Genomic DNA, 14,532 nt, shown 5'->3' with positions numbered 1-14,532 from the left:
TTATCTACGTTGCTTCAGTCTACCCAGCTGAATTACTGGGCGTACCTTGAGGTGAACCAGTATCCCACCCAGGGGGAGCATCACACTCTTATCCGCTTCATGCTACTTGAAACTGGGAATAAGCTCCAGGCCTATGAGTCCTGTGGCTTGACAAGGATTTACTTTTTAATTCCAAATCATAGTCAATTGTGATTCCAAGCCAATGTTCAATTTTTTATATTGTTATTATCCACCACCACCAATTTGTTAATGACGTACATTTACCCTTGCTCTGTATTGGATTCAATTTTGGATTTAAAATCAATTCCAGTTGTGTACAATTCTCATTTTTCATATTTTTTTTCGTATTCATTAGATATTTTCAGTTAGTAAATGTTGTTTGTTATATTTCAGTTCAGCTCACCAACTCCAGTACACATTTTACTGTTTTTCTAGATGTGAGGTACATTTTCTTTTAATAAGTTTATTACATGCATGTGTAGTTATCTCAACAGTGCATCTCTTAAAGATTTTTTTTCCCACTTTCTTTTAATCTAAATACACCTTCGGCTGACAGTTTTTGTAATGACTGCTAGGTCTCCAGTGACCAATGAAACTACATTTTACTTGTTTAGAAATCTTATTTCAGATCAACGTCGTGGAACATACCCATTACAGACAAATAATCTTATTTACAATTATACAGGAAATCCCAAATCTCGTTAATGTGCTCGAGGGATGCGGAAAAAATTCGAGCAAGATCCAAAAGTGAAGCATTGCTCCGGTATTGCCTCAACTAAAGTACATTGCCACCAGATTGGCTATCATATTGCAAAATATAATAAAGGGAGGAAGTCAAATGATATTCAATGTTTAAGCAACTATGAAGAAACATGTCGAAACATGAAAAGATAAAGCTCATATATTTTATTGTTATTTATGTTTCAGTTTACTAATCTTTAGAATGTTCTAATCTAATATTTCATACTAAGCTAATTCCATGATTTGTGACAGTTTTTTTTTTTTGTTTTTGCTTTTTTGGGTGGGGGAATATGTAAAATGATATTCAATGTTTTAGAAACTACGAAGAAACATGTCAAAACTTGACAAGATCAATACAGTTTAACTATAGTTGATAAATGTGCCCTTCTTTATTACTCAATCCTTCTATACTTCCCACCTATATTACCTCTCCACGTGTACATATATCAGTAAAGAAAAATTATCACACACTCCACTGCCACCCTTCAACAGTCTATTGTTCCTGTCTTCATTGTTTGTACCGAGATTACAATGTTTTAATGAAAGTTTTGCTAGATAATGATTTATTTAAAGCAAACCTTATGTTTTATATATAATTATATTTATAATATATAGTATTGTATTTCATTTTAACATGTAGAGGGCCCCTGACTGCCAACAACGCTAAAAGGGTTACCATCTATAATATTTAAAATAATAAATAAAACTAATATAAATAAAAGAAATAATAATGTATGCATACAAAGTATTTCAAATAAAGGAAATGGGGGCCGATTTCAAATCTAGAGAAACTGTGCCGATGGTCGTCAACCGACATGATTCCATAGAGAATGCAATGTGACGAACCGATTTCAAATCTAGAAAAACTGTGCCGTTGGTCGTCAACTGGCACGATTCCATAGAGAATGCAATATGACGAGGCGCACGCAACAGATTATTTTTAAAGATGAATTGCACAGACTGGTACCAACAATCAACAGACGACATCACATCATCAAGGACTTGAAGAGGGCTGGGCTGGGCTAGGCTGGGCTGGGCTAGGCTAGGCTAGGCTAGGCTAGGCTAGGCTGGCTGGGCTGAAGAGCAGAAACGGATTCGTCGGCCGATAATCGTATGACGCAGTGTGCCCCGCTTAATATTGTACCAGTATTTTCCAATGCCGTAATGATTTAACGATCTTTGTTTCTTGCAACTATGCATTGTACTACTAAAGAATGGCTTACCTAGTAGAGAAGATTAGCCTAGGCTATACCTAGAAAGGGCCATGCACAGACAGTGGGACAGATCCAATGTGGCATGCATCGTTGAGTGCTCGGTCCCAAAATTATTTTATCAATTTACACGTGCATCTAGTCTTATTCTGGTCACAAAAAAAAGAGCTTTTGTTTGATTTAATGTTTCAAATGTTAATTTCAGGTTATATTTCTCAAATTTGTAATTTGAGTGAAAGAAATTTGAAAAATGTAAAAAAAAAAAACCCTGAAGCGAAATTTTCGGAAAATTTCTGTTGGTCGTGGTGAGTAACACAACATATTTTGTTTTTGGCATAATATACCAACCTGTATATCATGTAACAGCTTCTGTTCCAGGAGATGCTGTTTCCTTCTCATCTCATTCTTCAGCTGATCCTTGTGTTTGCAAAGGATCGAACTGAGATTATGTGGCATCAATCGAATGTGTTTATCCTCGCGTTTCTCTTGGCGGAATTCATCCTGCCGTAAAAGAAATCAGTGGCAGATCCAGAATTTGAAATACGGTAGATAGGGCTTAGGGAGGGACTTTCGCTGATTAATCTTGCCCTAGGGCCCTTTCTTACCTAGCCCTGCTGCTAGGATCCTCATGAGGAGTTTGGTGTAGGTGCCATCTGGCTTCACACTACTGAGTGTTTTGAAGTGTAAGTCTATGAGAATTCAGTGTTAAAAACCAAAGCCCACACAAATTTTGGGGGGGGAAAAAAAAAAACACCAAAGCCCACACAAATTTTTAGGCGGTCTTGAAGGGTAACACAACTATTTTGTTTCTGGCCTAATATACCAACCTGTACATCATGTAATAACTTCTGTTCAAGGAGATAGCGTTTCCTTCTCATCTCGTTCTTCAGCTGATCCTTGTGTTTGTAGAGGATCGAACTGAGCTTGTGCGCCATCAATCGAATACGCTTTTCCTCACGTTTCTCTTCGCGGAATTCATCCTGGCGTTTGCGCTTCAGATCCATCTTTTCCGTCTTTTCGATCTTATCAAGCATTCCTTTTATCAGAGATTTACAAACAAGTTCCCTAAGAAACAATAGAAAAAATAAACCAATTTTTATGTATGTATAACTTTCTATAAATTTCTAAAATATCATATATAGCACAGGTTTATATTGAGTAGAGTAGTTTAGAGGGTAAGATGCTTCCCTTCCAATCCTAGGGTCCTGGGTTCAATTCCTGTCATAGTAACAGGACTTTTTTTTTCTCCTGGCCAAAAACTACTTCAATACCTAAGCCTCACAGTGAGACTATAGCAAAGATCTTATAAACACAAGATAGCGTTCTCCGCGATTTACGCGGGCAAATTCTATAATAAGGCATGAATGGCGCCCTCTTGCTAAATTGGAAACTTTTGACCCTTGACCGCTCTGACCATACCGTACACCGCGCGACTTTACCTTTAGGGTGTCAATCCTGTGAACAGCAGAACAGGAACCATCTCAGATCCATGGCAACAGATAGGACACCCTCTTCCAAAACTGTTTACTTTTTCTCTTTGGTATAATAGCGCATGAATGGCGCCCTCTTGCTAAATTGGAAACTTTTTAACCTTGACCGCCGCTTCTATTTGTTACGCGTAAATGGCGGAGAACGCTATCTTGTGTTTATAAGATCTTTGGACTATAGTTTATGTAGAGCAGGGGGCAGGCAGCATGTGGCTCATTACTCCACTGAGATCTTTGAGGTTGAGGGCGGTGTCTCTGGCGATGGTGTTAGGGAATGCCTGCTCCCGCCACAGTTATAGTGGTCAGATTTGTTCTTTTGCTCTCAAGCACTGTCTAACAAAACGAGCTCTTCTGATTGCAAGTGTAGATGAAATTGGAGGGATGTCATTGTAAATCTATCGTTTATTCGTGTGATTTTTCGAGCTTATTTTCTAGCAAGAGGTCCGACTATTAAGGTTTCGTTGGAATGCAACCCTATCTCAAAAAGTATTACCTATTACCCTCTAGGGGCATCCTTCAACAGAACATAAAAGGTGTTCCTATTGAACGAGTGCTGTGTCTATACAACGCATGTTTGAGTTTTGAACTCTATTCAAATTCTAATAGGGCTATCTTGCGGTAGTACTTTTTAAAACTTTCCATTGCATACATGCAAAATAATGGCAGTCGAACCTTTTGCAGATTTTTGGGCTCTCATGAGAAGTTTGGTGTAAGTGCCACCTATTGGATTGGATTGGATTTATTCGGTATAAACACCAAGGATAGCCACGAAAGTCTAGAAGACTTATTTCCAGTGGGGTCCTTCTGGTGGTGATTGGACATTACATCGGCAGACAATCCCCTACTCTTTCCCGAAGAGGGTACTGTGTTCTTTAACGTGCACATGGGCCATAAATGCACACGGGACCAACGGCTTAAACGTCTCATCCAAAAGACAGTGCGCTTTCTAACTTGTATTTCAGCCCTATAGCTGAAAAACAAGGAGAGGCAGCGATGGGAATTGAACCGAGGACCTAGAGATCGCCACGGTTTAGCGCACACACAGTGGCTACCACCAGATTAGCTGACTGAGCTAAGCTGCTCTCTTATCTAGTACCTTGTACCATCTGGCTTCACATTTCTGAGGTCAGTGTGTACCTATGTAGATTTCAGTGTGAACAACCGAAGCTCGCACAATTTCAGCAGCTATTGTGTGTATATTTGTTTACTGGCCTGACACGATAACTAGCGTGATTAAAAAAAAAATTCCTTTTGCACTGGGTTTGGCATAGCTATAGATTATTGTGAAATATGTACAACACGAAAGTCAGTGTAATTCGTACAGTGGCAGAATGACATATTTAGAACTTTATAAAGTTAACAGATTATAGTATATCAAGAGTAGGGCTACTTCATTTTGAATTACCTTCACTCCCTCCGGGTTAATTTTGCACATTTTGTAATTACTGTACTTAACACCAAGGAATAATCTGTTTATACAAGGCATAAATCGGGAGCACAATTTAATGATGTCTTTCCCAGAATCTTCAATCAATCTACCATAATACTAAAGTTCAGGTATATCCAGGGCAATTATTTTTTTTGTCAGGTAATGCTAGCCACATGAGATTTAATATTAATTTTATATGGTGACTGTTAATCTACAGTATGCCACACTGTGCAAATCTCTATGTCAATGTAATGTCCACTGCTTGAGTCTTGCTGTTAAGTTGATTGGTTTTCTTTTTCATCTTTCATCAAATTATTTTAACATTTAAAGGATGTTTTAATAATACCTTCCTAAATGTTAACAAGGGTAGTGACTTGGTGGTTAGGATCCATCATCTCCAGACATACAGATTCAACAACATGATAAATGTGTGCTATTTCCAGTGGGGTACACAGGGATACAATTCCTTACTCTTTTGATAATTATTTAAGATGAAAACCTGCATGGCATATTAGTGACACCCTACCTGAAGATAATTTCCTGGCATCTAGAAGTGGGTAATTTTGGGCAATTTGGCCCATCCTGTGTATTGTTAGTATTCACGTACAGGGCAGAGGTATGCACTGTATGGGGTGACTGCTTTAGTTTTAACAAAGGAATGTGGAAGTGCAACAAACCTTGCATGATCAGCCTTTTCCTGTGCTGTCAGCGTCTTGCTCCTCTCCTTGCCAATCTTAACTAGCGACCGTTTTGGATCAAAGAGGGTAGTCGACTGTTGGGGCTTGTCCTGCGATTGCATGGATGCTATCTGCTGCATCTGCTCCATCTGTTTCTGCCTGAAGACCTGCAGGAGGTTCTGCTGCTGCTGGATCTGCTGCTGGTTCTGTATAATCTGCTGTTTCTGTTGCTGCTGGGTCTGCTGGCTGGAGGACGCCGGCACCGCTTGCTGGAGGGCTGTCAGCGTGGTGTTGAGATTGATCTGAGGCACTTGTGGTGGGGTCGTCGTTGTCGTCGTCGTAGTGCTACTACTTGCAGTACTTGTCGTTGCTCCTAGTGATATCAAAGGCAAATACAAAATATTATTACGGTCATCATTATTTTAATTTTGTCATAGATTTGTCCTACTATATTGTAAATGTAATCAAGGGAATGCAATGCAAAAACTTGTTTATACCTTATTTCGCCGCCCCCTGATAATGATTAGTTTTATCAATATTACAGCCTTGTAGTAGAACACCTTCGGGTGACTGTGATACAAGCTTGTCCGTGTTTAAACAAAGCCTTTATTATTACAAGTATAATTTCAAATAAAAATTGAATTATTTTTTGTGCTTGGTAGTGTACTTACCACCATACAAAATTAGAAATTTAAGAAAACAAAACACTCTAGTCAACTATACCTGTAGCATTTGGAGTGAGTACAAGCCTTTGCACAGTAGTTCCTTGGGCTGTTTGTGTTTGAATCAGTTGGGCTGGTATGGTCTGCAGTGTCGTTGGGACAGTCACCACGGCCGGGGTCACAATAAACTTTTGACCTCCAACCTGCAGTACCTGGGCTTGGGATGCAAATATCTGTGCTTGACCCATGACCTGGGTTTGACCTGTAGACTGTGCTTGCGCAGCTGTGAGTGGTACAGGGACTTGAGCTCGGATTATTGTTGGTGTTGTTGCGCCAGACTGACCAGGGAGGGTCAGTTTGATCTGGCCTAGGGTCTGTGTGACCGGTTGCTGCATCGTCTGTGCTACCTGTGCCTGGGGTCTGAATGTGATGCGCTGCAGTGGAGCTGGGTTGACTGTTTGGATTTTAACACCTGGAGTGCGTGGTAGACGGGGTGTAATTGTTCTTAATCCATGTACAGGCAAACCACCTAACAAAAAAAAATAAAAATTTAGCATGGATTAGTAATGAATAAGTAGAAACCATTTTCATTTTAAAAGTAAAAATTTTACATAAAATATTTGTGTTCATTACTGTATTGACATTAAATTTTAATTTAGCTGCCTCGATGTTTGGTATGGTTATAAACTTGTGTGACAAAAAAGTCAATTTATCAGTTTTTGCAATGAATAATTCAATGTTTAATTTTAAAAATGTATTTGCCTTATGGCTGTGTGTTGTATTGGAAGACATTTGAAATGAACGACATTGTCAAACAGATGGTATCCATCAAGGACTTATTTTAATTACCATTCAATAATTTTATTAAATATTAATTCATTTATTGTATTTATACTGCCTTGTTAAAAGCTGGCATGTTTCATAACTAAGGATTAACTACAATTATCTAAATTGTACTGAATGATTCCAATGTTGTATGCAGATTGATACATTTATATTATACATACACATATGTACATTATCACTTATTGTCACAAGAAAGTATGATATGAAATTCACCGTAAAATATCACTTTTTACTTATATGATGACAAATCAATTAAATAGTATATAAAAAGTATATAATAGTATATAAAAAGTAAATAAACTGACTTGTAACACTGACAACCTTCTGCTGGGATGTTGGTACATTTTTCTTACTTAGTATCTTGCTTGCTGCTGCATTGACTGCCACCTTGGGAAGCCCTGTTTGATCTGCCATTGGTAATGCCAAGGTGTTCGCAAACTGCACCTTCCCTGGCTGGGTGTTACTCTGCAGACGTTTCTGATTGGATACAAAATACATTAATCACTAAACCTTGTGGCCTACCAAAATTAATTTGAATGTAACTAATAATATATTTACTTAAAATCTGTCATCACTTTTTAGCAGTGGCATATGTAGGGAAGGGCACAGACCACACCCCCTCTAAAAAATTGCATGCATTCTAGTCGCCACCACCCCCCTCCTATTGAAAATTTTCGAAGGAAAAAAAAATCATGCTCAAGCACATAAAAATCACTTTATATTATCATACTTTGTGAGCTAGCTCGTCCTCATTTAATCATCGAGCCCTCACCTTCACAACAGATGCACATTTCGAGATTCTGAGATACGCCCCTGCTTTTAAGTTACTATTTACAGCAAAGGTACCTTGAAAGGGCCTTGGAGTGTTGCCTTGTTGCAACTATACATGTATATATAGCTGCCAGTGTATATTGAAGTTTGAGTTTAGCAAACATCCTTTAGGATTACAGAAAATGTAGATAAAGAAAATTATTGTTCAATAATAAAAAACTTTGGACTGAAAATCGAAATGGAGCAAGTACCCTACCTGCTGCATGGCTTGCTTTTGCGTCTTCAGCTGTTGTTCCAGCTGTTCCTTAATGGCTTGAGCAGTCTTGTTGATTTGTGCATCCTGATGTTGTTTTGCTTTTTGTTTTTCTTTTAAGATCTCTTGTTGTTTTGCTTGCAACTGGGCTTGATGTTCCTTCTCCACCCTAAAGGAGAAAAAAAAACTCACGGTAGTTCAAAAACTGAATTGTTGTTAAATTTTAGCTTAAATAAACACAAATTACAAAACGTTGACTAACACTTTAAATCTATAATTGGTATTAACTTTAAAACATGACAAATCTACACAAGATATACTTAGGAGCGAGTATCAGGAAAGGATTCACTATTTATTTTTATTTTATTTTTTGGAATGAAAAAATCTTTTATTTACAGGCACACATCTTTAACACTGAACACTAGGAATGAAAGGCAAACAGACATCTCAAAATAATAAATAAACAAGTAAATAATAAATTTATGATCCATCAAGCATTTTGAATTTCTATTCTATTACTAAAAAAATATTATCAACTAGAATTTTCGCTTTTTATTTATATTCTGTTTTCATACCTGTCACTGAACTCTTGAATTTCCCATAATTCTAAGCTTTCTTCTGGTATCCAATGTTCTGTCACAAGAGGGCCTTTTGGTTTTTCGTCATCAAGTGTTTTGGCAGGGGCTGAACTTGAGCGTAGGCCAGATCGCTGTGGCTTGTGATATTCTGTGAACAAGGTTAAAAGTTTCTATGAAATATACAGACACATAATCCTATATGACAACGATATGAAATAAATTGCAGAATTAGTAAATGTTCTGAACAGAAAATTTCAAGAACTTTTCATCTTTAAGTGTTTGGCAGGGGCTGAACTTGAGTGTAGGACAGATCAATGTGGTTTGTGATATTTTGTGAGTGAACAAGGTCACAAGTTACGGTAAAATATATAGACACAAACTCCTATCTATTATGAAATAAATTCAAGAACTAGTAAATCTCTTGAACAGGAAATATAATATCTTGGTAATTTAGAACAAAAATATTTTATTCATTTTATTTAAATGGACATGACGTTTAAAGCATAGAATGATAAATTTGAAACCTTTGATTGATTATAAATCATTTTCCAGACCAAAATATAAAACATCAACTAACCACTTTAATTAAAACAAAATTTACCTTTGGGGAGGTCTTCCACAATGGGAGTATACGTCTTGCGGATCAAGTACTCTGTCCTTTCACCATTATGTCCAACTTCGCGCTTTTTAAGAATATCAGTTTTTATATTCTCCGTTTCGGTTGTTTCATGATGACTGCCTGTTCTCCCAAGGTCTTCCCATCGAAGTGATGCCCAAAGAACCCGCAGTGACAGACCGACAGACGCCAATGAGTTCAGTGTCTGCACCCTGTATCGCCAACACGTTTTAAAAGATGGCCTGGGACAGGGATAAGGCCAATGATACTGCCGCACAGCCTTAGTGTTGTAAATAAATCCTTCAACATCAAATCTCCCTGCATGGCGGGCCAATTTTTTTAGTATATGAGGGGGAAGTACAAGGACACTTTTTCGATTACTCTTAGTTGAGAACTTGCGGCATATTGGTAATGGATTAGTCACTTTCTTAACTGCCTTCTTAGTTTTGGAGTATTTGGTCAATGAGGTAGTCTGGTATGTGTGATACTCAATTGGAGGTGAGACTGGAACTATCAATGTCTCACTAAGCTTTTTAGCCAAAGATTTCAAAGTCTCTTGAGAATATTTCTTCTTCACAGATATACTCTGTGAGCTTGTCTCAGTCAGGACATTCTTCTCCTCTGTAGTTGTGGTTACTGTGGTGATTTTAGTTGACAATGTAGTTGTAGTGGTTGTTTTAATTGTTACAGAGCTGGTTGACACTGTTACTATGCTATTACTCAAGCTCTCTGCAACAGTCTGCTTTGTTATGGAATCTTTCATGCAATTGTCTTTTACAGATGTTTCTGTTAAATTTGCTGCTTTAAATTCTTTTGCTGCCACTGCTGATAAAGCTGATAAAGCATTGGATGCATTTATTGAGAAACCAATAGGATCTGTCGAATTAGAGGATGGAGAAACTATGATGGATGTATTTGATACTGAAGGTTGAGGTGAATGGCCACTTAAGTTACTTGAACCAACTGGTGTAATCGATTCTGTTAACTCTTTCGCAGGATTAGGTGTTGTTGAATCGTAAGAAATGGCTTCTCTGTTAGATGTGTTTAATGCTGGAATTTCTGTTACTGGATATTCATGTCCACTGGTGATACTTGGAGTAACAGGATTTGGCAATGCAATTTCCTTAGTTTCTCCTGTGATGGTAGAAATCTTAGCTGCATCTGCAACTAATGTTGATGGTTCACCAGCTGTACCTATGGAATGGGGTGCAGGTATGTCATTCTCAGTTGTTAACACAACACTGTTTTGTCCAGGAGCTTGTTTAAGATTCTGATAAAAATTTTCCTCCACACAATTTAATGTAATCTTGTTTCCAGTGACTGCTGCTGCATCGCTTTCTATAGCTTGACGGTGCTTTTCGCTTTTCTCAGTTATACTTTTGGTCCCAACATCTGGTTCAAGCTGCAAATGTTCTTCCAAGTGACTATTGACCACAGTATTGTTAAAAACACATTGTTCATCCAAGTTTTCAGAGGTTGTATCCTCTGACAAATGAGTAAGTTTATCATTCTGCTTTTTGAGGTCAGAAGTAAGGTCACTATTTTCACATTTATCATTGACAGGTATCATACACTCATCTTTTACAAGTGTCGCAGTTTCTTCTATATCTAAGTTTTTAGTCCTTTTTTCCAAATCCTCCCCAGCAAAGGTAGACAATAATGTAGTTTTTTCATTAGTGACTAACACGTTTTCTGGATATGGGATCTCAATTTCATGATCAACAGGCCCATTATCTAACGATGGAAGAGAAACAGAATTTTGAAATGTATCCGTTTCCATTGCCTCTTTAAGTGAATCCTGAGAAGGTATGTTCTTAGCACTGCTTTCAATCAGGTCAGTTGTTTCCAATGCCTCTGTACCTAAATCTTGACATGGCAAGTTTTCTGCACTGCTATCAACCAAGCCAGATGTTTCCATTGCTACTGTTACTAAATCTTGAAGTGGCTCATTATTTCCAATGCTTTCAGCCAATTCAGTTAATTTCATTTCATCTGTAACTAAATTCTGAGCTGTCATGTCCTTTGCAGTGCTTTCAACTTCTACAGTTGATGCTTGCCTTGTTACTTTTTGTTGGATTGTATCTTCTGGTAAGACTTCAGAAAGATGTACAGGTCCAACTATAGGTGAATTCTCAATGGGGTTTGCACCCTCTGATTTCTCGACATCGTTTGAGGGTGTTAACCAATTTGCCAATTCTTCAGAAACTAAAGTATTGCAGTTTGTACTGCTATTAACCTGAACAAATGCTTCTTGCGTTTCTGTACCTAAATCATGATATTGCATGTTATCTGCACTTCTTTCAACACAGTCAGATGTTTCCATTGCATCTGTAACTTGATCCTGATGTGGTCTGTCCTCCGCACTGCTCCCAACCAAGTCAGATGCTTCCATGGCTTCTGTAACTAAATCCTGATGTGGCTTGTCATTTTCAATGCTTTCAACCAATCCAGTTAATTCCATTTCATCTGTAACTAAATCCTGAGCTAACATGTCCTTTGCAGTGCTTTCAACTTCCAGAGTTGTTGCTTGCCTTGTTATATTTTGTTGGATTTTATCTTCTGGCAAGACTTCATGTACAGATGCTACCATAGGGGATTTTTTCTCAACATCTTCCTCTGAGGGTGTCAACTGATGTGACAATTCTTCAGAAACTACAGTATTGTCTTGTGTACTGCTTTCAACCAGGCCAGTTGCATCTATTGCTTCGGTACCTAAATTGTGATATTGCATGTTCTCTGCACTACTTTCAACACAGTCAGATGTTTCCATTGCTTCTGTAACTAGGTCTTGAAGTGGCTTGTCCTCTGCACCGCTAGGTGATTTCTCAGCAGCGAGTTTTGCACTGTCTGATTTCTTGACATCTTCTGAGGGTGTTAACTGGGGTGTCAATTCTTCAGTATCGGAGAGTTGATTGGTTGCTGGTTTTTCAAAACCTATAGCACAATTGTGCATTGCATCACTTTTAGAAGTAACAGAATCTTCTGTATCTATTGATTGAGATTCTTTCTCAAGTGAATCAGATCCCAATTGAGAAATATTTAATTGTTTTTCGGAAGTCTTTACACCTATTGATGATGCCAATTTCTCTTTTCCTGACAAACATGCTACTTCTTTGAGTGACTGACTAGTATTTTGGAGACAATTAACATATGCTGCTTGGAAGGTTGGGGCTGAGGTTGCAGGTTTAATAGCTATCTGTTCACATGCACTGGAGTTGCTTTTACCAATTAAAATACTCTTTGCATTGGCCAATGATGGGGATGTTTTTTGAGAAATAAGAGCAAGTGGAGGCATTGTTTTAAATTCTGCTTTGATATCTGTATTTGCTAAAGTTTTATGTGGTGATAGTTTTACTACAGATTCCGCAGATTTCCCTAATGGCAAAGTTTTAAACTCTGCTTGGAGTTCTCCAGTGCTGGCAGGCTTTTTCAAAATCTCTTTTTCACTAGAGAGTTGGACAGTTTCTTCTGCATTACGAATGACTGACTCAAAATCATCATTTTCCATGGCTGCTTCTCCTTCTCGGAGTAGATTTTCCAGACGAGTTCTCTCAGCAAGAGCTCTTTTATAAATGGTATATTTTCGTAAATCTGACTCATATGCTTCATTGTCAATGGCATGTTGCTTCTCGCGATGTTCTAACAAACCCTCAAGTTTAGATCTCCAAGAGATCTTTCTGTATACAACATGCTCTCTCATTGCCCGACATATATCCAATTCATTAAACCTCAGGGCTGCAAACTTGTTTTCTGATTTAGACTTTTTGTTCGCTTTTCTTGGTGCATCAATTTTCTCTGTCTTGATGTCATAATCAACAGCTGGTTCCTTCAATTCAACTTTTATATCTGTAGCATCTGGTAATGTTTCTTTTATTGCCTCAGATTGAATTTTATTTTTTTCTATAATTAATTTTGTTGGCAGTTCACTTATATCATTTTCTCCAGATTCAATATTTTTAACTACTGGTTCATTATCAATCTGTGTATTTTGATTTTCAACTGTCAGTTCATTTTCTGGAATTTTGCTTTCCACTTCACTGTTTTCTTCAGTTTCCATCTCTTCAGTTTCTTCTTCGCTTGATGCTTGTACTTCAGAAGCAATCTTTTGCTTCTTGGCCTCTATAACCTTACTGAGATCCCGGATTTCTAGTGTTTTTTCTCTGTAGTCAGGCAGATCAAATGTGCCATCTAAAAAGAAAAAAAAAATGTTATATACATATTAATAGAATTTAATTATTCTTCTTAAAAATATATCATCCCATGCAAAATACCAAAGAAATATTAAAAATCATTTTTGAAATTAACTTCCCTATTTTGAAGTAACATAAAAATTATCAAATTGAACATAGACATTTTTCTATTTAAAAAATGTTTACCTATAATTTTAAAACAATTTGACAAAGATTATATAAATAAATTACCTTCACATCATGTTTCATGACCTATAAAATAATGTCAAATATCAGGTTTGTTGTCAAAATTTACAAAATGTTACTATCCATTGATTCACTTGGTTAAACAGTGGGATTTTAAATAATTTAGTTATTGTATGAAGAGTTTTTTCTGTGACGTCTGTATTTGTCTTGTCTTGGTTCTGCTCAACAACCCTAAAAGTAGGGTTTACATGGGTAGGTTTTAGTGGTGATGCTAGTATTTGAGATTATGCTTCTTCTAGGAAATTGAGATGATTATGGATGGCTGTTTTGAACAGATCTATATTTTGTACACAAGTGATTTCATGAAGTAATGAATTACCATATTCAATACATTATGCCTTTCTAGGCCTTGCCTAGGACAGTCTGGGCTTCATTCGTGTGCTTTCCAGCGCCATAGAGTGATATTTTTTAGGTCTGGTGTGTGCGTTCAAAGCTTGCCTAGCAACAAAAAATTCTATCGTGATGTAAAATCACCCCAGGCACTATATCGAATTAGTGATCAGTCGGGGATAGGAGAATTCAGTGCAAATGATGTGATGACATCACCACAGATTCATGATATCCATTATAATTAATCTGGCATACTGTATGACATTGAATTAATCAAGGGTGGTAAAACTCACTGGCTTTTGCCCTTTCTATGCTCTTCCTAAGACACTGGAGTGCTGGACTTGGGTTGGGCAAGGGACGACATCGCTTGGTTGAACTGATCCAATGCCAGCCCTTACCACCTACTGCTCTGTATTCCTCACCTTTTTGTTTCCAGATCTATGGATAGCAAGATACAATTTTTTAAAAAAGGCTCCCAGCGGGAGCATGTGTCTA

The 14,532-nt window shown here is 37.5% G+C and overlaps 1 protein-coding gene across 1 annotated transcript in view; it reads right to left on the bottom strand.

Annotated features, from left to right (window-relative positions):
• LOC117119446 (nucleosome-remodeling factor subunit BPTF-like) overlaps window positions 1–14,532 on the bottom strand; it is a 74,829-nt gene that overhangs the window by 51,371 nt on the left and 8,926 nt on the right. The window contains exons 4-11 of the mRNA XM_033264273.1: window positions 14,331–14,475; window positions 9,257–13,459; window positions 8,653–8,803; window positions 8,081–8,246; window positions 7,359–7,530; window positions 6,269–6,736; window positions 5,546–5,918; window positions 2,780–3,017 (exon numbers count right to left, since the gene is read on the bottom strand). Coding sequence (XP_033120164.1) covers window positions 2,780–3,017; window positions 5,546–5,918; window positions 6,269–6,736; window positions 7,359–7,530; window positions 8,081–8,246; window positions 8,653–8,803; window positions 9,257–13,459; window positions 14,331–14,475 — 5,916 coding nt within the window. The remainder of the gene's footprint in view (window positions 1–2,779; window positions 3,018–5,545; window positions 5,919–6,268; window positions 6,737–7,358; window positions 7,531–8,080; window positions 8,247–8,652; window positions 8,804–9,256; window positions 13,460–14,330; window positions 14,476–14,532) is intronic.

The sequence above is a fragment of the Anneissia japonica genome, unplaced genomic scaffold (genome assembly GCF_011630105.1).
Source record: "Anneissia japonica isolate Jap-2015-1 unplaced genomic scaffold, ASM1163010v1 scaffold287990_len610157_cov183, whole genome shotgun sequence".
Lineage (NCBI taxonomy): Eukaryota > Metazoa > Echinodermata > Crinoidea > Comatulida > Comatulidae > Anneissia > Anneissia japonica.
The sequence above is the reverse complement of the archived record's forward strand: the minus strand, read 5'-3'. Positions and strand labels throughout refer to the sequence as shown.